The sequence below is a fragment of the Thunnus thynnus genome, chromosome 12 (assembly GCF_963924715.1).
Source record: "Thunnus thynnus chromosome 12, fThuThy2.1, whole genome shotgun sequence".
In the NCBI taxonomy this organism is placed as follows: Eukaryota; Metazoa; Chordata; class Actinopteri; order Scombriformes; family Scombridae; genus Thunnus; species Thunnus thynnus.
Genome location: NC_089528.1, coordinates 30619192 through 30643321, shown reverse-complemented (window position 1 = coordinate 30643321; position 24130 = coordinate 30619192). Strand labels below are relative to the sequence as shown.

The window sequence follows — 24130 nt, the reverse complement described above, 5'->3', positions numbered from 1 at the left end:
TTGAAGACAGAGATGAGAGACGGCAGTGTAGTGATGCCACCATGATTAAAAAAAAACATTTCTTGCTCAGTTTCTTGACATAATGAGAAAGTATCACATTATAACAAGATCATCCTTCTCATTACAATGAGAAAAACAACTAGTTATAACCAGATGCTTGTTCATGTTAAAACTAGTACATTTTCTTGTTATAAGGAGAAAGGTGTTTGAAATATTAGACTGTATCTGTATCTCATAAAAACAGCAGTGTCGCTGCCACTGAAATGGATGCGTGTGAATGTTTGAATATATTGATCAAATCATACTTTCTTCTGGGGTGAACATACAATGAAATTCTGCCACAAGGAACATCATGAGCATGCAAACACTGAAGGATATTTTCTGCTTCTCTATCGGAGAAAGAACCAAGCCCACGGGATGTGTTTGTCACAAGAAATTTATTAACAAAATATGTATTGGAATATGTTTTTTTCTTATAATAAGAATTGTCATCATAACTAAAATGTGTCTCATGAAAACGTGATATTTCCGGTTATAATGAGACATATTTTTCACTAAGGGTGGTCAGTAACGTTCACTGTGGAGGTTGGTATAGTCCAGTATAGTCCCAAGTGCAGCTATGTAACAGTGTTTAATGGATCAGATAATCTTTAAATGATGGAGGTCAGACGTCTCCTGGACCAGCAACACGCCAACTGAAAGGATAGAAAATGTTAGTACAACTTAAAGATAACAGAACTTAAGTGTTGACGATACAAAATGAGCTAAAGGTATGTGCTTCATCTAGGAATTATGTATGTCAAAAATACTAATTCAAAATGAGAATGTAACCAAATATTTGAATCTGCTGCTGTGGCCATCATACCAACAAACCTCCATAAATCCACTTAAAGATCAGAGAAAACAGAGACTTCAGAACTTGCCTGAGAATCCAACCTGATCTCATGGGATGGCGTATAAATAGAACGCCACTTTTAAATACATTTCACATGTCATGTCTATGCAGTTTAAGCTTTTCGCACATCATTTAACACCAAATTTTAAATTTTTTGCTTGTCATTTAACACTTTTGTTTAGGTTAGGTTAGGTTAGGTTAAAATGTCCTGACGTGACAGTAAAAATGTCTGGTTAGTGGTCTCAACAATGCTCTCCTGCTGCTTTTGCAACTTTTGCCAACTAAATATCTAGCAAATCACCCAACCCACCTCCTCCTAACAAGTCAAAATCACCTTATAAAAGAAAAGAAAGTCACATTATATCAACATCCTCTGAAATGCATCACTTCCCCTGTCACTCAAACTTAACTATAGGTCATTTTTGGTGACTGAATTTATGCCCTAAATGGTGTAAAATGTCACACGAAAAGCAAAAAAAATGCGTAGTCATAATAGGTGATAAGACTTACGAAACTGGCATGGTATTCATATGCCATTTGGTGATACCAGACTGGAGAATCCATTTGACAAAATGTGTGAACAAACATGACATTACAAAAGCACATTTGATGAGCTTTTATGAGGTCTTGCTCTCCTGATGCTTTTATTTTTTTCTGTCGTCATATTGGTTCCCAAACAGGCCTAATAATTTGGTGTTTTTGCTGTCAGATTAGCAAAAACAAAAGTCAAATTTCACACTGAGCTGATAAAAGAGTAGTAGGAGGAGGAGCGGCGGGTTCACTGAAAAACAGTTGGTCATTGAAGCTGTAATTATAACTGAGGTGGAGGTGAAAAATGAGCCACATACGGAGAGGGACTGGATTAAAATTACTGACTTGCAGGTAATGTTCAAATCACCACACTTCCCCTACAGACGTATGAATATGCTTGTGTGACACTTATAGAAACCATGTTTGTGTGTCTGAACAGTATGTTCTTGTGCGAAAGAGAAACGAAGAACATCTGTTCATGGTGAAGTGTATCCTGCCATGTGTGTTTGACAATCACGCATAGATTAGTCACAACAAACTCCTAAAGGTTGGTGAGAAAGAGATAAAGGAGTATTCGCCTCACTCTTCGGGGCTCGCTACTCTGCAGCAGCTTGAATGTCTGTGTTGGGTGTGAATGCTCTGAGCATTAAAGAAAGTGTGACAATACTGTATTGAGAATTGCTTCTCTCCTCATTGAAGTCAAGTGCAAGAGGTATATTGACAATTCGGGGGCTCGTCCAGGACACCAATCTCATTCCCTCTTTCAACTATTCTCCAAACAGGTCGAATCTGTGCAGCTGAAGACCCTGAGGAAGGTTTGTAAACGACTCCTGTGGCAAGAAGAGACTGCCTGGGAGGATTATAGACGACAGTTTGAATGATACGGTATCTAAAATTAAATGAGAATACAGTATTGAAGACCACAGAAGACATCCGAAATGTAATTATAACATTCCATAAAGGGTGACGACCCACTGACAAAGGAAATAATGAATAATGTCCACATGGAGCTTAAAGGGGACCGATTATGCTTTCTCATATTTTCAGATGTATATATATATAATGTTACAATGTCGGATGTTCATATTAAATATGGCCAAAGTGTCAAATAATGAGGTAAATGTATGAAGAAATCCCAGTGTGTGTTGAGAGATAAAGAGGGAGGGGTAGAGGGGCGAGAGAGACACAGAGAAGCATAATAACAACACTAATAACAATAACAATGATAATAATAATAATACTAGAGATATGACTAGTAATAATAATAGCAATAACAGTAGGAGAAGGTGTCGAGGCAAGAGAGGACACCCATGAGACCACGCCACCATCATCACAGCCCTCAACGTCTGGTTTTCCTGTGAGACGAGAAAGCACAAAGACTACGAGGAAGAAGCCAAGTTAGAAACACGCATTAATGGTACATGAATGTGTACAAATCATGCAAAGCTACTCTAGTGGAGTCTAAGAATAAAGAATATCGATGGCTAAAACGCAAAACCTCCTATCTGCAGAATTTTCTGATTTCTGCGGATTTCAGTTTGGATGATGAGAACAAGGAAGGCTGCTCATATTCAGTCTGTCTGCAGGATAATCCCGCCCTTCGTTGTGACAGAAAAGTCACACAACCAAACAAAAACACAACTCAGAGTCCCTGGATGTGTAGAGAGGCTGCAGCACGAGTGAATTACACAATCACTGAACATTCATTTCCAGCGGACGAGGAAGCAAATACACCGAATTTAAGGATTTCTGACCCTAGTATACTACAATGTAGTAACTATTACATTCACGGCATCTTTTTACCTGAAAACAAACTTAATTTTATTTTTAATTTCATTTTAATTATTAACTTAATTTAGAGCATCGTTTCGTAGAACCTCTTCCAACTTGCACCAAGTGCAAAAGCTCCTATCTGCACTTTGTGAGCATTAATATCTAGTCGGTATTGTCAACACATAATATAATAATAAAGTCCAAAAACAGTGTATTATATATTGAGTATCCTTAACAAACAGCATTCTGCAAGAAAACAAGTTTTTTTTAGTTTTCTCCAAAAAGTGCATTTTTCAAATAGGAGGTTTTGCTCTTCGGCCGTCGATATAAAGCTGGAAATGAGCATAATAGGTCCCCTTTAAGAAAGTTGGATATTTCATTCAACTTCAGGCAGCTTCACAGATTTTGTTCAGTGTTCTGTGATCAATCAGTAGCTGATGGTAATTTGTATCATTAATGTCTGAATGTTACTGAGAAGTGTAATTTGTACCTCATCACACCCTTTAATTAGACCGTAGGCTGAAATCAAAGGTAAAGTTACAAAGGGGGCCTCCTGCGCTGAACGTTCTCTGTGGCTCACCTTGATTTAATTTTTGTAATGAGATTCATCAACTATTGTGATCAGACAGGTGTGTGTGGAAATGGAAATGTGGCTTCTTTTGAACCGATCTATGCTTTCAACTTTCAATTAGAATGGCAGCGCGGTGTCAGCCGGAGGAAAAGTCATTTCCTCTTAGAGCCGTGATGTGAGTAAAAGGAGAGCAGCACCGGGGGGCGAATGAATCCTGAGATGTGCTTCAGTCCAGTTGGATGTTCTCACAGAAAGATGACTGATGTCAGGTTTTTATTTATAGTTCTCCAAAAGACCATATCACTGTGAAGCTTTTTCATGATATTTTGACCTGTGACCCTCTTTACTACTGGTTTCTAGACAAGTTACGGTAACCACTGTCTTCATGGTGATGGAACATGTCACTCAGTGCAGCGGTGTGACGTGTTTTTAATAGTTTTTGGACAACCGTGGAGGTCTATGGCACAGAGGAATAAGATATATCAGGCTTTGGATACACACACACAATACTTGTTAGTAGATCCTTTTGTTGACAAGAAGAAAAATATAGAAAATTGCCAGCATTATCCTTTAAGAACAGTGTTATTGTGAGATTTTTTTGACATTTTACAGTCTGAAAGAGCAAAAATAATCAGCACATTAATCATAATTAAAATAATTTATGAGTTTTTATCTTTCTTTCTTTTCCTCAGGGACACAGCATATTAATAAAAATCACTGTAAATGTGCCAGCGTTAGGCAGAAGGCTAATTTTCAACTGTTGTCCTTTAACCAGATGTTACATCAGCCGTTAAGACAACAATAAAGCAAACAGCGTGTCAGATCAAAATAGGAGAGAGCAGGGGAAAAACATGAAGCAGCTGAACGGAGGATAAAAAGGCAGGAGACATGAGCTTATCTCACATCGAATCTACAATCAGTAAAATCTGAATCTTAGTCACTCCAGCTGTCAGAGTGGAGATTTATCTCTGATGTGTGGTGGAGAAAAAGGAGAAACGCTGGAGGGGCGAGAACCTCTGAACTGAACCGGACTTCCATCACTAAAATCATTTCTTCTGATGTCTTACTTTTAAAAAGTGACGTTTTCAACTGCCGCATAAAAACTGATTTATAACATGTCATTCACGCGGTTTTATGAACTTGTCATTTTCACAGTTTATGGCCTTCATATATTGTCTTTCAGGGGAGGACAAGGTCAGCTTATTAAAATGTTATTGCAGTCATTAATTATGTAAAATCAGCCCTCGCTACAGAGGAAGATGATTCTACAGTTACTTTCCACTGTTGTAGCTGAATAAGTGGAGGACAGGTGTCCTGTTACCGGGGATGTGCAGAGAGCCCAGTATTTGTATTTGTATCTGTATTTGTTGAGGCAGCAAAATTATTTGTATCTGCATGTGAATAAAAGTGGAAAGAGGCTTAAAAATCCTGTTTTTGTTTTTATGACACTTTTAATTTTAGAAAATTTAAGTGTTACAATAAGTGTTCATGAATAAACTACCTTATAAAGGAGCTTTATCTCTGGGGAACACCCCCAACAAATAATTTTTAAAATATTTGTATGAAACAAATATTTGTATAAAACCCACTATTTGTGCTTTGCCGAATAATGTATTTGTATTCGGGCACACCCCTACCTGTTACAACCAACACTCTACACTCACACAGGGAACCAAACTCTGTGCGAAATGTTCAGTTTTGTCTCTAAAACAGGTTAAAGAACAATCAATATATATGTATCTAAAACAGGAGAAAAAAGGATTTTTCATGCAGTCTGATGTTGCAGGTCAATAAACTGATTTTTACTTTGTTGGTCTGGAAGCTGATTTATCAACATGAACATTTTACCCAAATATGTAAAATCACAATCACATACATCATAATCACATCACGCCCATCTTATTCACCTTATACATGCTCCCTCTTGGCTCCATCTTCAATAAGCATGATATCTCCTAACATTGCTATGCAGATGATACACAGTTATGCCTCCCATTAGAACCTGGTGATGACAATAATGACGCAGTTAGGTCCCTTCTTGACTGCGTCCAGGATGTACAAAATTGGATGGCACAAAACTATCTTCAGTTAAATGCTAGTAAGACAGAAGTGGTTTTATTTGGTCCCTCCGACGCCAGCGGAGATATAGCAAATCACTTAGGGCCCCTGGCAATTAACTCTGTTGTCAAAGGTTGTTTTTTCCAGCTACGTAACATTGTCAAACATGATTTGAAGACTGTCACAAATGCTTTGATTTCCTCTTGTCCGGACTACTGCAATGCCCTTTATTTGGGTGTTAGCCAGTCATCCCTGTCTCGCTTGCAACTAGTGCAGAATGCTGCTGCGCAGCTAATAACTGGTACAAGGAAGAGAGACAGCATCACACCTGTACTGGCCTCCCTGCATTGGTTACCAGTCAAGTACCGGACTGAGTTTAAGGTCCTTTTATTTGTTTTTAAGGCCTGGCGCCCCAGTACATCTCAGAGCTCCTCTGCCCCCTTCACAACACCAGATCTCTCAGATCCTCAGACCAACTGCTCCTCGCTGTCCCTCGATTGAGGCTGGGGGGTAAGGGTGACCGTGCGTTTCCTGTTTCCTGCCCCAAAACTTTGGAACAGTTTACCTTTTGGAATTAAGTGTTCCCCTTCTGTGGACACTTTTATGGCCAAACTTAAGTCGTTACCTTGTCATGTTGTTTTAATTTTATTTCTGATGTTTTATTGTACAGCACTTTGGTCAACTGAGGTTGTTTTTAAATGTGCTTTATAAATAAATTTGATTTGATCTGATTTGATAAAGCATAACACGTTCCCCTTTAAGTGGAGCATTAACGCGGTTAAAGAGGACTCGATCTCCTTTTAAATGAATGACATCATTGTGTGACACCGAATGAACCTCGAGAAAACAGAAACTCTGAGGACACAACCTCCTTGTTTCCAGCAGAAGTTCAAACTGATCACTGAGCACTTTGAGATTAAATGGCTGGTTAAGACTTTTTTCCAGCACTTTAAAGGGTTGTGCAGTGATTAGCGAAGGGTTAAACTGAACCCCCTCCACCCCCCCTCTCTCCCTGCCCGGCCCTGCAGGATGGTTTGGATTATCCCTCCTCGTTACCAGCAGCAGAGGGGTCGACCCTCCCCTGTAGAGGAGCTACAGCTGGCGGTGTGAATTAGAGTCTGCACGCTACGATCAGGATCAGAGCTAAAAACCCCCCGAAACCAGCCGTGTCCCCCTCAGGTGGAGGTTTCTAATAATCAGGGAAGCCTCTGCGCTTCATTAACATTTAATTTGACTTCATTTTATTTCACTCTGCAGGTTCTTACATGAGTTAAAGCTCCAGTGAGTGACATTTTAATTGATGTGGCAACAGATCTGAGTATTTTCTGATTTCCTGCGTTTTTATATCATCTTACAACAAAACCTCTCAGTGTCGCAGCTCTGAGACGACGGGCTCCCAGAGTCTGCAGATCCACAACAATCGCAGTAAGCCAATTAGAGATAACTATCATGGAACTTAATCGAATTAGCATTGCTGATTTGCCATCCCTGTACTCCATTTAGCACACGACATCCCCTCCGTCCCTCCCATTTACACTCCATCACAGCAGCCAGACAGCTCACCTTCAAACGCCTTGTGCTTTAATAATAACTTTATTAGAGACAGGAGCTAAAACGGCCTGTTTCAGACAGAGGCTGAACTGAGGGGCGGCATGAAGAGCCAGTAGAAGATAAATAAGGAGTTTTTAACTGGAAATCACGCAAAGAATATAAATATAGAGCTGGAAATGTGCAGAATACATCCTCTTTAACCACAGCGTTGTCACATCATAAAACGTACATGTTCCAACAGTGATGTGTGACAGTTTTGGAAGAAATGATATGGTCCTGCTGATCAGGGCGTCAGATGAAATGGACCAACCACACATTTTGTTTTTTTGGACACATTTGTAGAAGCACAAAGTCAAAAGCAACACAACTCGATGTAGATTCTCGACGGTGTTTCGCCTCTCATCTGAAAAACTTCTTCAGTTCTGAACTTTACAGAAGTGAAAAAGCTTTTTGGATAAGTGGTGAAACATCTCCAACATCACATCCAGCTGCTTTTGACTTGTTGTACTTCTAGATATCCCGTGATGTGAAAGACTGAGACTCAGAATCTTCAAGCTAACACTACATGGTCATGTTTTATACCTGCTCAGCCACAAGTTATAAGCTTGAAACTCCTGTTTTATACATTCTGCAGACTCTGCAGCACACGGCACATGGAGTTATGACTTTGTTTGAGTATAAATCACAGGACAGCCTCTCCAGGGCTCCATAAATGCCTTTAATGCAAATATTTAAAACATCCACAAGATTCATTCATGAAGTCTGTGTTTTATATGTTTGTTTACACTTTTCATTCATGGGTGTCATCTTCGTCCGGATTGATTTAAACCTCCATGCATTCAGACAATAATAAATAAATGAAAAATTAAAACTACTTCTGACTTTTTTAAAAAACCAACAGGTGACTTGATCCTCTCTGTTTCAGATGGGAAACAGTTTTGCGGTGTGATCTCTCTTCCTCTCCGCTCTGCCGAATAGCTTTTGTCTTAATTTCTCACTAAGCTTCATCTGCTTTTGTCTTCTGTTCGAGGGGTTTAAACTGAAACGGTCGTGCGGTGGTCGCTGTCAGATTATTTCCTCACACCATATGTCTCCGTCCCACAACAGAGAATTACAGCTTACTTGGCAGCACTGACCAGGCCTATTAAATATTCAGCAACACTTTACAAATAATTCCCTACGGGATGTTTCTCAAAAAGAAGTCATTTATCTGTGAGGAAAAAAAGAGACACACAGGTCAGAAGAACATGCAAAAAAAATGTGCACAAGCAAACATATAAATCAACATGTTTGGAGAATATAAAATTAATACTGAATGAATATTTATTGGGTTTTAAAGGGAGCTTTTTGTGCAAGAAAATACATGTTTCTCCCATAATTATTAACAAATGAAACACTTCTATTCATGAAACTTGACAGGAAATCATTTAGAGGTGACAGAGCTGTAAAAAATGTTTTATTAGATCAGCTCTTTCTTCTTTTTATTATTATTTTACACCCCACTGTGCAGGGGACTTCTGATTTTCTTAACAATAAAAATGAACTTGATGAACTTTTTAGGAAGCTGAAAATAAGACGAAAGTAAGTTTACTTAAATACTGTACGATTTTGAGGTACTTTACTGAGTATTTCTATTTGATGCTACTTTGTACTGACCCTTTGGAGGGGCCCGACCCCTAGGTTGGGAACCACTGGACTAAACTAGCTAACTGTATATAAAGTAGTGTAAACTAGCTCCACCTCCAGCAGCTACAACAGTAACATGCTGCTCTAACACTGATGCTTCACTATTAATAATCTAATGATGTCATATATAATAATATATCAGTCAGAGGGACCAAACCACTACTTTTACTGCAATACTTTAACTACATCAAGCTCATAATACTTATGTACTTTTACTGCAATACTTTAACTACATCAAGCTCATAATACTTATGTACTTTTACTGCAATACTTTAACTACATCAAGCTCATAATACTTATGTACTTTTACTGCAATACTTTAACTACATCAAGCTCATAATACTTATGTACTTTTACTGCAATACTTTAACTACATCAAGCTCATAATACTCATGTACTTTTACTGAAGTAAAGGATCTGAATACTTCTTCCACCACTGCCAAAAACCTTTCAGAAATTGAAAAGAGATAACTTTTTTAGCTTTCTGAAACTGACAATCAGATCCTTTCTCTCAGTGATCGGTCAGCTGTGTGGAGGTCTACACTACATCTGTCATGTTTCATCTTTATGTGACTCGCAGTTGGAAACGAGAAACAAAACATCATGGTTTATGTGAAACTTACTGCCTCATTAAGGTCAGGGGGACAATAGTGGAAACAAACAGCGACATCTTGTGTTAAAGTCCGATGTTTTCATCATTACTACGGTCGCTAGAGGGCGCTGTCACTTGAACGTAAACATGTTATTTTTGGGCGTTTTGCGAGCAGTTTTCCAGGACAGTAAAAGGAGTTGGGGGTGTGCAGCTTTAATGAAAATCCTGCAATAACTAGTAACTAGTTTTCATCAGAAACAAGTAGTGAACACAACACTGACCTTTTAAGTTGATATGTTGAACTTGTTAGCAAACAGTTGCTTATTTCCACATCCAGCAGTTACGGAGCAACAGTGTTATTCATTTGAAGTCCAATATTCACTCTCTTTTAGCTCTGTTTTTGTTCTCCACCAACTCCTGAGGGAAATATCTGGCTCTTTAGCTGCTAAATGCTCCACTATGTTCACCAGCTAGTCTACAGCTAACTGTGTCTGTTTGCCGTTTGGTGCTGAGCAGGTAGTGTACAGTGGCTTTTTAGAGCTGGGAGAGCGCTGAGAGTGAACCAGAACAGTAAAGTTGCAGCTGGACAGATAAACAATGAGCTGAAACTCACTATAAAGCTCCGTAAAGCCGAGAGGAGCTGCAGAGTCACTGATAATTCTCTGTAGGGTCATCATTACCAGCAGCTCATACATCATTTTTATTATAAAAGTATCCATTTCAGCAGCTTTAAGTGCATGTAAACACACTGCATGTCAAACAGCAGGTTATGAGAGACACAAAGGATCTTTTCATTATTTCAGGAGCCACAGATTTCTAGCTGGAGCTGTCAGTAGGTAGAAATATTTAAGTCCTCTTGTGTGAAATCCTGCAGAGAAGAAACAATAAAAATGTGATTGAAATCAGTTTCAGTCCACTACTGTATTATGATGTGGACGATACCTGAGCTGGTCGTTGAAACAGGACCCAACACGACTCATTAAACCCTCCGTGTTGACTGGATTAATATTTACACAGCTCACATTGGCTCACAGCTCCATTCTGGGAGGCACTGGCACTCCACCAAGACAGACTGGTGGACTAATTTGGCACGCCACCTTTCATCCAGCAGCTGTTAGTCTACCTTGTCTCCATCACGCTCTGATTTTAGCGGCAGCGGCAGCAGCAGCGTCGGCGGCAGCAGCAGCGTTGGTGGTGGTGGCGATGTGTCCTCTGCGGTGCTGTTGGACACGGTTGGTTCCACGCCAGCAGCTGTAACAGCTCCTCCGGGCACTATCATGGCTTGCCAGACGGCAGAGTGGAGCGAGCCTGTTTTAAATCACTCACCACACTTCCTGGACGAGGTTAAAGAGCTTCCAGAAGGTGTGGAAGGAGGGAAGAAATAAAGAACTCCTCGTTGATTTATTTCTCCTCAGGATGACACTGAGCCAAAGATCAGGGAGGCACTTTAAAATCCCACACAGACTGTGGAAATTAATGACTCGCCCTTATAATAACGACCACAAACCTCTGAGCAAGGCACTAAACACCAGCTGCAGACTTGATTTGAATGTAATGGTTGTATACAGCGTGATAATCTGAGCCCTGTGCACACACAGTCTCAGTTCAACATCTCTACAAATTACATTAATATTTCACAATTTCTCGTGATTTACGTCCAGTTCCAACACTCAGTCCCTCGTATAGAGAGAGGTGGACGGTTATTTTACCCTCGTTGCATGTAACACACATCTCTCTCCCTCTTTTTGTTTCCTGTCTGTCACTTCACTGTCGACTGTCCAATACAGGCAAAAAATGCCAAAGAAATTATGTTTGAAAAAAAAAAAAAGCTAGCCAACAGACCCCTCAGGCTATAACTCAGAACTAACAGCCATGTTTCCACGGTAATAATCCCTGCTGATTAGACAAACTGCACATACATCATTCTGCACAGAGACGCTTAAACATTCAACTGAAGGAATGAGAAAAACACGTTTCTAAATGGAGGGGGGCTTTAAATCTCTGCCTGCACCTCTTTTAATTAAAAAAAAAACATTAAATTAGTGAATAAAATACAATTAAACTGAAATAAGCACATCTTTCAGGTTTGTAGGTGATGTGAGTGCAGAGTGTCGTTGCGTATTTGGTGTTTGCATTCAGAAACACTTTATTTTCTTTGGCCTTGATGCGTTCTGTAAAGTGTGCGTGCGTGTGTGTGCGTGCGTGCGCGCGTGCGTTAGGGGCGTGTAGGTGGAGGGGAGTGTTGCATCCTATCACGTGACCAGCCTTGTCTGTCCTCTCCTCAGTCCGGATCTCTTTGTTGTGGTTGCAGCTGCTGCTCGCTCTCTCTTTACGCACCGCGGCTCCGCTACCGCCGGAGCCTGGAACCGCTTTACCGCGCGGTAAAAATAGAGCCGGAGCGCCTTGATTATCACTCTGTACAGGGGGGGAATCAGGTCGCGGAGGATCGCTACGTGTGCGAGATCCAGTCGATAGAAACTGAGATAGATAAATCTAGCAGAGGAAGACGCGGAGCTTCGGAGAGGAAGGATAGCGAGGATGCTGCCGCTGCCTGCTCTGCTTCCACCGTGGACAAACCGGACCGCCTCCGAGGCTTCCTGAACGCGGAATCAGCTCTCTCTCTGCACATTCCTCCATATTCACCACAGACTTGTGCGCGCTCTCTCTCTCTCGGCTCTCTTCTTGCTCTGCGTGAACCTGTCGGGTTTTTTTTATTTTAATTTCTTTTCTCGGGATTACGCTGAATTGTTTCCACCTGAACACCGAGTGATTTGTCCGCCGGTGTCTGGAGGGTTTGAGGACGGATCATCATCATTATTATCACCATCATCATCATCATCATAATGGTGTCAGGCGCTGGGAGGTGTCCCGGCGGGGTTGTCCGGTACCTGGTATCCGCCTGCCTGCTGTCCCTGCTGCTCTACCTGCCGGAGGCTCGGGCGTCTTATTACCCACAGAGCGGAGAGTGCAAAGGCAAAGGGAAGGACTGCACAGGTAAGACTGCTGCTGCTGCGTGGCTGTGCGTGGCTGTGCGTGGCTCTGCTGTGGTTGTGCGCTCCCTGCACCTTTTTTAAAAAAAAAAAAAAAAAAAAAAAATCACTTTCATACTGGAGACAAATCACCATAAATAATGTTGACAAATCAGCATTCAGTTCATGCAGAGCTGCGTGAGAGAGATGTACCGTAACTGTTATATTCCTGTAGAGACTTCTGCTGTCTGTTGGGCTTTTATTTATTTAATGTTTATTTGTATAGAGGCAAATATATAGCATGAACTTATGCCACACACCAGCATTTATAGCCTAGTTTAGTGTGCAAGATGGGCTTTTTTTTAATGCATGAAACTCAACAGTGAAATGAAACTGCACAGGACTCAACAATACATTATGCACACATTACAACACGAAACTCAACAAGAAAGCAGCACAAACAACCCATAAAGCAGCGGATCACTCATGACTACATGATTGATCTCTCTTTAAAAAAGCGGCTTCAACACTGAGTTTCAAACGTTCCCGGTCATGATCCATTTTGAGTTGTGTGTTATAAAGAGTTCCACATGTTGATGATGAAATGGCATCTTAATATTCCCAGTAGACGCACCTCACGTCAGCGAGAGGTGCCAGCAGGTCACCGAGCACCTGATGAGCTGGAGATTTAGGCATTTATAGATGAGTTTATAGCAACCTTTGTGTGTCTTAAGCTTTCATAGAGTCTAATTATAGTAGATATCAAATGTCTCGTGCCCTTATCGGACCGTTATGTTCCTTCATTAGTTTCCAGCTGACTCAAAGATCACATTAATATTCCTGTTTGTTGGGGGAGGAAATAAAATCAATATCTCGGCTTTATTATGAGGAATTTATCTGCTATAGATGGATCTACTGTATCCCTGCAGGGGCTTGTTAGTGAGTTTATGATGACTCTGCAGCTGTACTATATTTATTTAAATAACGATGCTCATACTTTATATTCACACACAGGCTGCTGATGGTCCACCAGTGACTTTATAAAAACCTTCTTCGCTGATGGTTTTAGTTATTGATCAGTTGATTTAAGCTGTTTATCAAGTCAAAATAAAAAAATTGACAGTGTTTTCAGCCTCTACAGTGAGAGATTGAGCTTGTTTTTGTGTAATTTAAGGTACTTTATTCATTACAATAATAAAATAGAAATACAGAGGAATGTAATTATATGTATATAAATCATATATATATAAATAATTAATCAGTAACTATATGTTTTAAATAAATATAGAGAAGTTAAAAGTACTATATTTCTCTCTTGGAGGAAGAGTATGAAGTTAAACAGCACGACACAAAGTGGAAATTATTTTCTTGATTCATTGGTTAATTGTTTGGTCTATTAAATGTCACAGAATAGTGAAAAATGTCAGAATCAAAGGTGACACGTTCACATATCTTGTTTTGTCTGACAAACAGTCCAGAAGCCCAAAATATTCAGTTCAGTGTCGTGTTTGACTGAGAAAAACATGAAATCATCACATCTGAGAAGCAACTTTTTTAGCATATTTGATTAAAAAATGACTCAAAACGATTCATCAATTATCCAAATAGTCGCTGATTAATTTGCTGTCAGTTGATAATTGATTAATTGATTAATTGTTGCAGCTCTAAAGAATGATTAACAGTCAAAAAAAATGTAAATGACTCTAAAAATGAAAATAAAATGAATACTTTAGAGCTGTAATAGTGTTTCTGAGCTACTAACCATCACTCATAATATTGATTTAATATTCCTCCAATATTATCTGACAGGAATTATCATCAAGACTATTCGCAGCCATGTTTGCATCCTGCATTAATATCTAATATTCATAAATTCATTATAGCATTATACTGTTCTTTCTCTTTGGAGCTTTTATTAAATATTTAACAGCAAAAAACAGCAGTCATGTAAATGAGTGTAAGCTGTCACTCCGGAGTGTGCGGAATAACCCGCCTCACCCATGTTTTATTAATGCATAATGCATAATTGAAGCACTGAATTGCCTTTTCTGTTGCTGCTCACAGTGTGTGCGTTGAGAAATGGAGCATTTTTTCCCTCTCAGACGATGCTGATCTCTGCTCTCCTGCAGAGGCCCGACACACCGCGGCACAATGCAATATTCTGCAGAGCCGAATGAAAACGTTCCGAGTCACTTACCAAAGCAAATACCTTGATTTATTTATATATTTATTTATTTTAGCACGCAAAGTCTAATTCACACATCCACTGTTTCATGCATAGCAATAACCTTGTCGCCCTGTACTGAGTCTTGATACGAGATAATTGACTGCGTTGCTTTCGCAGCTGTTGTTCATCAGAAAGAAAAAAAAGAAGAAGAAAGAAGAAGAAAGGAAGGCTTTTACAGTCGCAGAAGAAACTGAACAAAATGGCTTTTGGCAATTTGTTGGAAGCAGCAGCAGCAGCAGCCCGCTGTGTTCAGGGGATGGAAGGGAAAATGCTGCCCTGGAGAAGCATCAAGCATTTATAGCAGACCATTATTCACTGGTAATATGAGTGCACTGTAATCTGTACACACTGGAAAATTATAGATATAGCATTTTTAACGTCAGCTGTGAGCTCCTGAGGAAGCCTGGAGTTTGGGTTTGACGCTCAGCACCATCTTTTCTAGTTACTTAAAGGTGAACGTCACTGATTTCTCTACCTCAGAGTGTGTTTCCAGATGTTATAGGTGAAAAAAAAGTTGTTTAGTTCTGAAGAAGAAGAAGGAAACTTCTTCCAAGAATCTACAAGTCTAGCTGCTCTTGACTTAATGCTTTTGGATGACTGAAAAGCTTCACAGACAGTTTAGTTTAAAGGCTTTGGTGTCTCCAGAGGGAGCTGTGTGTGAAATCTGATAAACTGCCTCAAGTGATGTCACTTGAGTCAGCGTCGGTCGGGGCTGAAGACGAAGTTTGAAAGTGGACTTAGAAAGTTAGACAGAAGTGAGGTTAGCAGACCTCTGGAGGCTGGAGGCTGACTGAACTGTTGGCAGTCAAGTTGCATTGTGGGTAATGTTTTGGAGGTTTTGACCAGGAAGAAGAATGTGTGGAATAAAAATGATGATATCTCTGGTTCTGCTGCATCGATTTTCATCCTTTTTTAAAAAAAAAAAAAAAAAAAAACTGACCATGAGTTGATGTTGATGCCAGAAAATTCAAATTTGGGAACATGGTGCACTTCATACAAACAAACAACAACAAAACTACAAGAATTTGAAGCCTCAACAGCTAGTTTCACTACTTCTAATTAGGTTTTTGGTTCAAAGACTGGTGATATTCTTTATTTTTTGTCTCTCAATACCTTCTGACTTCAGTATCCTACCTAGCTGCTGAACATAGTGGAGCATTTAGCAGCCAGATATTTCCCTCAGGAGTTGGTAGAGAGCAAAAACAGAGCGAAAAGAGAGTGAATATTGGACTCACATTCACCAGGTGGAAACAGAAACACCTCCAGGAAGACTCTACATGAATGATAATGTTGCTGCTGGATGTGGAAATAAGCAACTGTTAAGTTCAACATATCGACTTAAAGCTGATGATGTGACAGTGTTGTGGTCGCTACTTGTTTCTGATGAAAACTTGTGGACAAAACATCAGTTAATGCAGATTTATGTTCATATTTCAAACAAAACATTTGATGGTTTCAGCTTCTTAAATGGGAAACTTTTGCTGGTCTTACATGATGGTACATTAAATATTTCTGGGCTTTGGACTTTGGTCGGAGTTAAAAAGACATTGTACTGTTTCCTGATGTTTTATAGAACAAATGATTTGTTTAGAAATGGATAAATCCATAATGAAAACATAAACAAACATGCTGCAACACAACACTCTCCGTGTGGCGTTTTCAGATCAGGTCTCTCAGCTGCTTCACGACGACGTCAGCAGCCCAAAGTGGACAAACAGTTATCGGGTGAGCTGTCCTGCTCCGGAGCGTTTACACAGAAGTCTTCTTCAGACAGAAAGAGTTGATTATTGACCTTCTGTCCGGCTCTGGTGTCGACTGTCTTGAGAACAAACGAGATCGATGAGTATGAATCTCTGACATTAAAGTCAGCTGTAAATGTCGTGCACATGTGTCAACTTCCTGTCAGGCGTTTCAGCTCTGTCCTCCACATGTTGTTGTGGTGCGTAGAGCTTTTTTATCCCGCATGTTTGCTCACAGTGAAGATTTTTTTGAAGGCACATATGTTGAGCATGACTCAACAGTCTGTTGGTTTTTTCTTGTACCCCAGATCTTTTTTTTTTGCTTCTAACAGCCTGTTAGTTTCCTCCAGCAGGCGTTTGATGGGTTGATTAATAACCGGCGAGCTCTGGGCCTTCAGTATTTGGATCATCTCGACTACATCTTTTACAGCATGTGTGATTTCTTTGATTGAATCTGATCTGTTGATTTAATGGACTCTGGTTGGTTTCCCTCCTTGCTATGATTCTTTTGGGCAGATCTGAACATAACATTCCTCCTCGGACCAGAACAATTGAGCAGAGACCCAACAGAGGAAGTGGTCTCAGTCCAGTCACAAACAGATTCTGGATTGGTTTGTTTGTGGTGGGAACGTGATCCGACTTCCATCTGACTACGAGGCTGCAAGTCTGAGCTGTGCGCTTTATATAACCTTTATTAAATCAAGATCAGGATCTCTTTTGCTAGAGAGAGAGGGACTCTAGCACAGCAAAGAGACAGAAAAAACAAACAAAATCCCACGCAGCAGCAGAAACAATCACTGAATAGATGAGGTTAAAAGTTTTAAAATCCTCTGTAATTCATTTCATTTATAAAGGTGCAAAGTAGTGGAAGTCTTCCCAAGTTCAGTATTTACCTGAGGGGTAAATACAGTTAAAGAGTCCTGAGTTGGTTTATAAATGAAGAAGAGAAGTCGTACTGACAGCTTCTGCAGGAGACATTTATAAATAAAAATGACATAATGTAGTTTTCTCCTTGTTGCTGCAGTTTCATATCTCCTGTAATGAAACACAAAGAGCAATGATAAACTGCATCAAGCTGTTTTAAAAAGGACATATTCTGCACATGTCCAGCTCTATATCTATATTCTTGGGGCTCTACTAGAATATCTTTACATGATTTACAATGAAAAACTCCTTATTTATCTTCTACTGGCTCTTTATGCAGCCCCTCAGTTCAGCCTCTGTCTGAAACAGGCTGTTTTAGCTCCTGTCTCTTTAAGGCCCGCCTCCTGATGAGCCCACGCTGTTCTGATTGGTCAGCTTTCAGGAAGCTTCATAAACAAACTATAAACAAACTATATTAGCAGGATTTCACTTTTTTTCCCTTTTTTGTCAACTTCTCAACTCCGTCTGTACATGTTGGAGCTGAATCAGATCTAAATTATAAGAATGGACGACACACGGAAGAACCTTAGCAACAACCTAGCAACCGAGGCTACCAAATGGATGCACATTTTTGGGCGTGTGTGACAAAACAACGTCAGATCATCAAAAAAAATAATGATTTGGAATAGGGGTGTGCCCGAATACAAATATGTTATTCGGCCAAGCATAAATAGTTGGTTGTTTATTTTAAACGAATATTTGTTTCATACAAATATTTTAAAAATTATTTGTTTTTGGGAAGAAAAAAAAACAACATGTTAAATACCAGCGCACAGGTCAGTTACATCGCTATCTCAGTGTCTCTCCTCTGCTCCGCTGTTACTTCTATCAGCAGGTCTCAACGAGGGGAGTCACATCCACCTGCTACATGACGCACATTTCCTAATTTGGACATCACTCCCAGAGTTTGGGGTGTTCCCCAGAGATCGAGCTGAACTACTGACACAAATTCCCAAGGGAGCACTTCATGAACACTTATTGTAACACTTTAATTTTCTGAAATTAAAAGTGTAATAAAAACAAAAACAGGATTTTTAAACCTCTTTACTCTTTTATTTGAAAACAAATACAAATAATTTTGCTGCCTCAACAAATACAGATACAAATACAAATACTGGACCCTCTGCACATCCCTATTTTGGAACTTTGTCCACGTTTAACATCTGACATTTTAACAGGATGTAAATGATAGAAAATCCAAAGCTGAACTTCATCTGAGTCAGATTATATTCCGGGACAAATGAACTCATCCTGTATAATTTGGCCTTCTGGGAGATCCTTTCAGATCCTTTCAGTTTGAAATCTGTCTGCCGGCGCTGATGGAGCTCAGTGAAGGAAGGAAACTCATATGCATGACAAGTATTTTTGCGAAACAGTAACAGGCGTGATTAAAATGTGAACAGCAGCTCTGACATTAAGAGTCCGTGCTGTCTGCAGATGAATATTGATGTCCTGTCCACGCTGTTTACAGTTTACACTCAGGCCGTTTAGCCGAAGCTCTCATGCAGAGCAGCTGATGATGACAACAGCATCAGCGAGCGAGTGAGGGAGGGAGAGAGGGAGGGAGGGAGCGTGGTGGAGAATAGTGAAGAGCAGGTAGAGAGCTCCTACAGAAAAGCAGAGGGAGTTGTGGGTTAATGGTGGAGTTGCCGCGGGGCGCTGTCTGGGATTCTCACATACAAATGTTTTGCTTACAAATAATTAGGCGTCGTTGAGCAGATTGCTCTTGAGGACGGCTCTCGGGCTGCTGGGAAATCAGCAGGTAAAAGAACGGAGGGTTGAAGCATCAGTCAGAGCAGCTGCTCCGGGTTTGGGCGATGTCTACAGAACGGGCTTATGATGATGATGCTTTTATTGCACTTACAGTAACGTAACGAGCGTAGTTGTCGTCAACTCGAGCACTTCACGTGGTTCACTGTCTCTCCTCTGCTCCGCTCAGACGACACACACACACACACACACACACACACACATGGAGCGCTCAGCCCCGCCTGCAACGTAGCGTAACCATAAATGACAGCAAAACGCAGGAAACACTGTTTATTTATGTTATTTACCTAATTTATGTGCGCTTGTTTCGTCTCAGCTCAGTGTGAGAGTCTGCTGTCATTTATGGTCGTGCTTTAAATCAGGATGTTACGATGGAAGAGGCTCAGCGCTCGATGACTGTCAGCTATTGGCGATGGACGAACCCTACCAGCTGCAGTGTTAAAATTTAACAAGCCTCATTCAGACAGGAGGAACATTTACTCAAGTACTGTACTTAAGTACAATTTTGAGTTTCTTGTACTTTACTTGAGTATTTCCATGTGATGCTACTTTCTACTTCCACTCCACTACATTTCAGAGGGAAATATTGTACTTTCTACTGTATTACATTTATTTGACATCTATTTTTACATTGATGTATTGATACTTTTACTTAACCCTCCTGTCGTCTTCCTGTCGACCGTGCAACTTTTGTCAAAAGTGACCCAGGAGGACAAAAGTCCACAGATGCTATAAATTTTAATAAAACACTCAAAATTCAACGAAAGTAGTGATCATTACTTTTACTTGCAAAATGTGTGGTATGGAACCATCCATGTGATTTTCAGGCAATTAGATGAAAGAAATTCATATTTCTGATATAAAAACATTTAAAAACAGGTCAAATTTGACCCGAGGACAAGAGGAGGGTTAAGTCAAGGACATGAATACTTCTTCCACCACTGGATGATCACGGGGGGAGGTGGGGGATGAAATAATTGAATTCCTGGTTCTGGACGGCATTTTAACCAGGAGGAAATGACATGGAACAATGGGACAATAAACCCTCTCATCAACCTGTGTTAAGTGTTAAGCAAAATGATATCTATAAGCAACTAAACACAACTAATACATATAGATTTATGTATTTTCCAGTTGGTAAAAATTGAAGTAAAACATCGCAGGTTGAAGTTGTTGAATCTCGGATGAAGCTGTGTGTGTTTAACAAGGGTTTTATTCCTCACAACGGTGCAGAAACAAAGAGACGATAAACAAAAAGATGTTTCTTCTGCTTTCTGTCTCCTTATGAAGAAACAACAACAAAATATCAGTTTATTGGAAACACAGACACCAGCAGCAACAACAGCATTAATCATGTTTTTGGCAGAGTTAGCGCGGCTCCTCCAGGTTTTTACATATCAGGCAGTTGTAAGTATTTCCATGTGGATCCTGCTGATTGATGATTCTTGTGCTCCTTTAATAAACACAAAGACGTGTCTGCCGTTATTAGACACAGGGTTCATTTTTCTGCTCATAACAGTTTTATGTGAGTCATTTCATCATTTCCCCGACTGACTCATTTTTATCGTCTCTTCGTATAATCACATCACGAAAATACCACAAAATTTCAGATGTTTTGTTTTGTTAGTTCCATCTAATTTGACATATTTTACTTAGTGTTTATGTTTGAAGGATTTTCCTGAAATCAATCTTTTTTTTTTATTATTCTGTCTTGTTTGAAGCTGCTGACACTGATTTAATGACAAGCTGGTTTGTATTTAAACCAGTGATGTCAGTCCTTTTGCTTGTTTCAGTTAATCTCTGTTAATCTCTGTTTAAACTGAGATTCTTGCTCTCAAATCATTTATCAAGCCGCATATGTTAACTAGGTTTTATGGCACTGAACATACAGTATATTAATGATAATTACACTTCAAAAATCCATCTTCCTAAGCCATTTCTATCGTAAAATCCTAAAAACCCTTCTGTCTTTATAGTTGTTTTCTTAATAACTAAAAAAAAAATACAATATTTCAATGTGTTTCCACTTGAAAGCAACTTTTCGGTTGCTGCATTAGAATGAAGAACAATGAAACTTGTCTTTTTGGAGAAAATAGTCAAAAAAAAGTTGAATTTGATTCATTATTTACTAGTTTTTTAAAGAAATAAGACTTCAAGGATACAATGCAGAAAAAAATACTGTGAAAAACTTCTAATATAAAATAGAGAAATACTAGATAAGAAGATTTTTTTCAAAGCATCTTGACAGTAATTTTATCTTTGGACCAAAAAGTTTCTCATCCCTTTCTGGTCCACTGGTCTATTTTTAGGATTCTCGTGCCAGCAGATGTTGGAGAGCTGACAAGTTATTATGTGAATAAGAGTACAGATTATGTCTTTTATGTCATTTTTTTGAGAGCATCTCAAGCCTGATTATTATATGTGACTAAGAAGTGAGAAAGCTTTCTGTAGTTAAATAAAAACAACAAAGAGCACAAAACACCGACACCAAATAAACAATGAAATGTTTAAAAATCTGCCATGAACAAGGATTATTTTACTTGTTTCTAAAACACATACATGTGTTTTAATGATTCTCTGACATGATTTTTTATATTATTCATTATTCTGTCTTGTCTGAAGGTGACGCTGATTTATAGAAAACTCTTCATACAAGCTGATTTGTATTTGAACCAGTGATGTTGGTCCTCTTGAAGGGTTAGCCCTAACCCTAACCCTAACCCTAACCCTAAACCTGGCCCTAACCCTGTTATGTTACGATGGAGATTCCTGCTCTCCAACCGTTTCCAGGTTGTGTAGGTTATCTAGTTTTTATGGCACTGAACATATATTTATTCTCTGCGTTGTATTTCTCTGTATCTAGAAGCTGAAGTGTTTTTGTAGCTTGTTTGTTTGTGGAAGAACTTAAAAACTTTCTCCCCACGGCGGCTGTTTCCTTCTGCTTCTCAGTCAAGGACGTTGCCTCTCCTCCATCCTCCATCTCCGGAGACTCTGAGGTGTCAGAACTCAACTCTCTGTTTGCTATGATCACCTGCTTGGGCTTTTCATCACTTACATGACTGACAGGAACTGCCTTTAGAGCTCGACACAACCGAATGCATTTTGAAGCCTCGTGAGACTTTGCCGGGAATCGATCTGGAGAACAGATGCTTTTCAGAAGGTCTGGAGAAAGATGTCGAGTTCATTTCACAGTTTCAAGGTCTTGAAAAGTGTCTCAGTTATATAATGAAGTCTGGAGGGAAACACGGGAACATGCTAACAGATTATATTTCGTTGTAGATCTGATGCTAGTTCACATACTTGGATCATCAGTTGATGTGAAGAATGTGGACCTGATCACATATAGTTGTTTCTATAGTCTGCGACAGTTATCCCGAGTACTTTACAGCATTTAGTTCCAATTAAAGGAAATCTTAGTTCAACCTCATACAATGAGGTAACATTATATTATACAGATCCCTTAATTTTATACTTATTTCCTGGTTTTTGCAGTAATTTGCAGGTATGTGTAATTTGTAGGACATTATTCAGAAAGGGTGGTGCAATCTGGTACAAATTATGTAATTATGTGTTACAAATTATTACAAAATGATTCCAACACCTTTGGGATAAACTGGAGTCAGACTTTATCGCCGACATAAGTGTTGGACCTCATTAATGTTCTTGTGGCTGATTGGTTCCAACATCTGCTGGAAACTGAAAAGACTGAAACTAGAAGAGCACATTAATGAACATGGTATACCAATCACTGCTCAACTATCACATATGGCTAGAAAGTTTTCGTGTCCACATACTTTTGGCCATGTAGTGTAGAATATAAGGGTAAAATACAGGATGTTTTCTTATCATAATCAACATCAGTGCTGGTAGTTTTTCTACACTTTGAAGATATTCAATGCAGTTTTACTTTTTTAAAAGTTTGATCATTTGCACCATGTGTTTTAACGTGTGCACATATTTAGCATTTCACTCCTATAACAGACTCATGATGGACAGTTTTTTTAAAAAAAGGACGAAAATCGATGCAGCAGGACTAGAGATATCGTCTTTTTGTTTTACGCATTCTTCTTCCTTGTCAAAATCTAGCGCCTACATTATCCACAATGCAACTCGACCACAGAGAGTTCTGTCGGAGATTCAGGTGTGTTATGCTAGTAGCGGCTAACGTAGCCTGAGCTGCTAGCCTCCAGTAGAGATGAGGAGCTACAGAGGTCTGGTAACCTCCTTCAACCTTCAAACTTGTAGTCTTCAACCCCAACTGACACTGACTCAAGTGACACCACTGGAGGCAATTCATCAGACATCACACAGCTCCCTCTTGAGACACAAAAAGGCTTTATATTAATTTTTATTCAAATACAACACCTGGAAACACGTGCCGAGGTGGAAAATAGGTGGAGTTCCCCTTTAATGGCTCCAGTTTCACATGAAAACAACCTCTGCTGATGTCTGAGCTGAAAGATTCTCAGGAAACCTGTATCGAGATATCAAGGTTTTTGAAGAAGAGAGATTAATTTTGAAATTTTGTTGATATTAGCTTAAAAAAAAACCTCCCTTGGCTTTTTGGAGTTTAATTGAGCCTCAAGGATAAAACGCACCGTGAAGTCAAGGTGCTCTTTTAGCTCATAAAAAAACCACCTTGACCACCTGCTTGCTCATTTTGAGTCAGAGCATCCTAAAAATGAAATGCCAGGACAGAGTGTGTCTGACAGATTACATTTGTGTAGGCGGAGATCAGATGCATTTTTCACTGATGTCGGTTCACTTTCTCCCAGCGTCGCTCCTCTCCAGCTGAGAAGGAATTATCCACCGATCACTTTTGCCGGCTGAGTTTAGGGCAAACC

The 24130-nt window shown here is 39.6% G+C and overlaps 1 protein-coding gene across 1 annotated transcript in view; it reads left to right on the top strand.

Moving 5' to 3' along the window:
• Window positions 1–11917: 11917 nt before the first annotated feature.
• tmeff1a (transmembrane protein with EGF-like and two follistatin-like domains 1a) overlaps window positions 11918–24130 on the top strand; it is a 106422-nt gene continuing 94209 nt past the window's right edge. Inside the window, exon 1 of the mRNA XM_067606836.1 lies at window positions 11918–12651. Within this exon, the coding sequence (XP_067462937.1) occupies window positions 12501–12651 (151 nt within the window). The 5' untranslated portion in view covers window positions 11918–12500. The remainder of the gene's footprint in view (window positions 12652–24130) is intronic.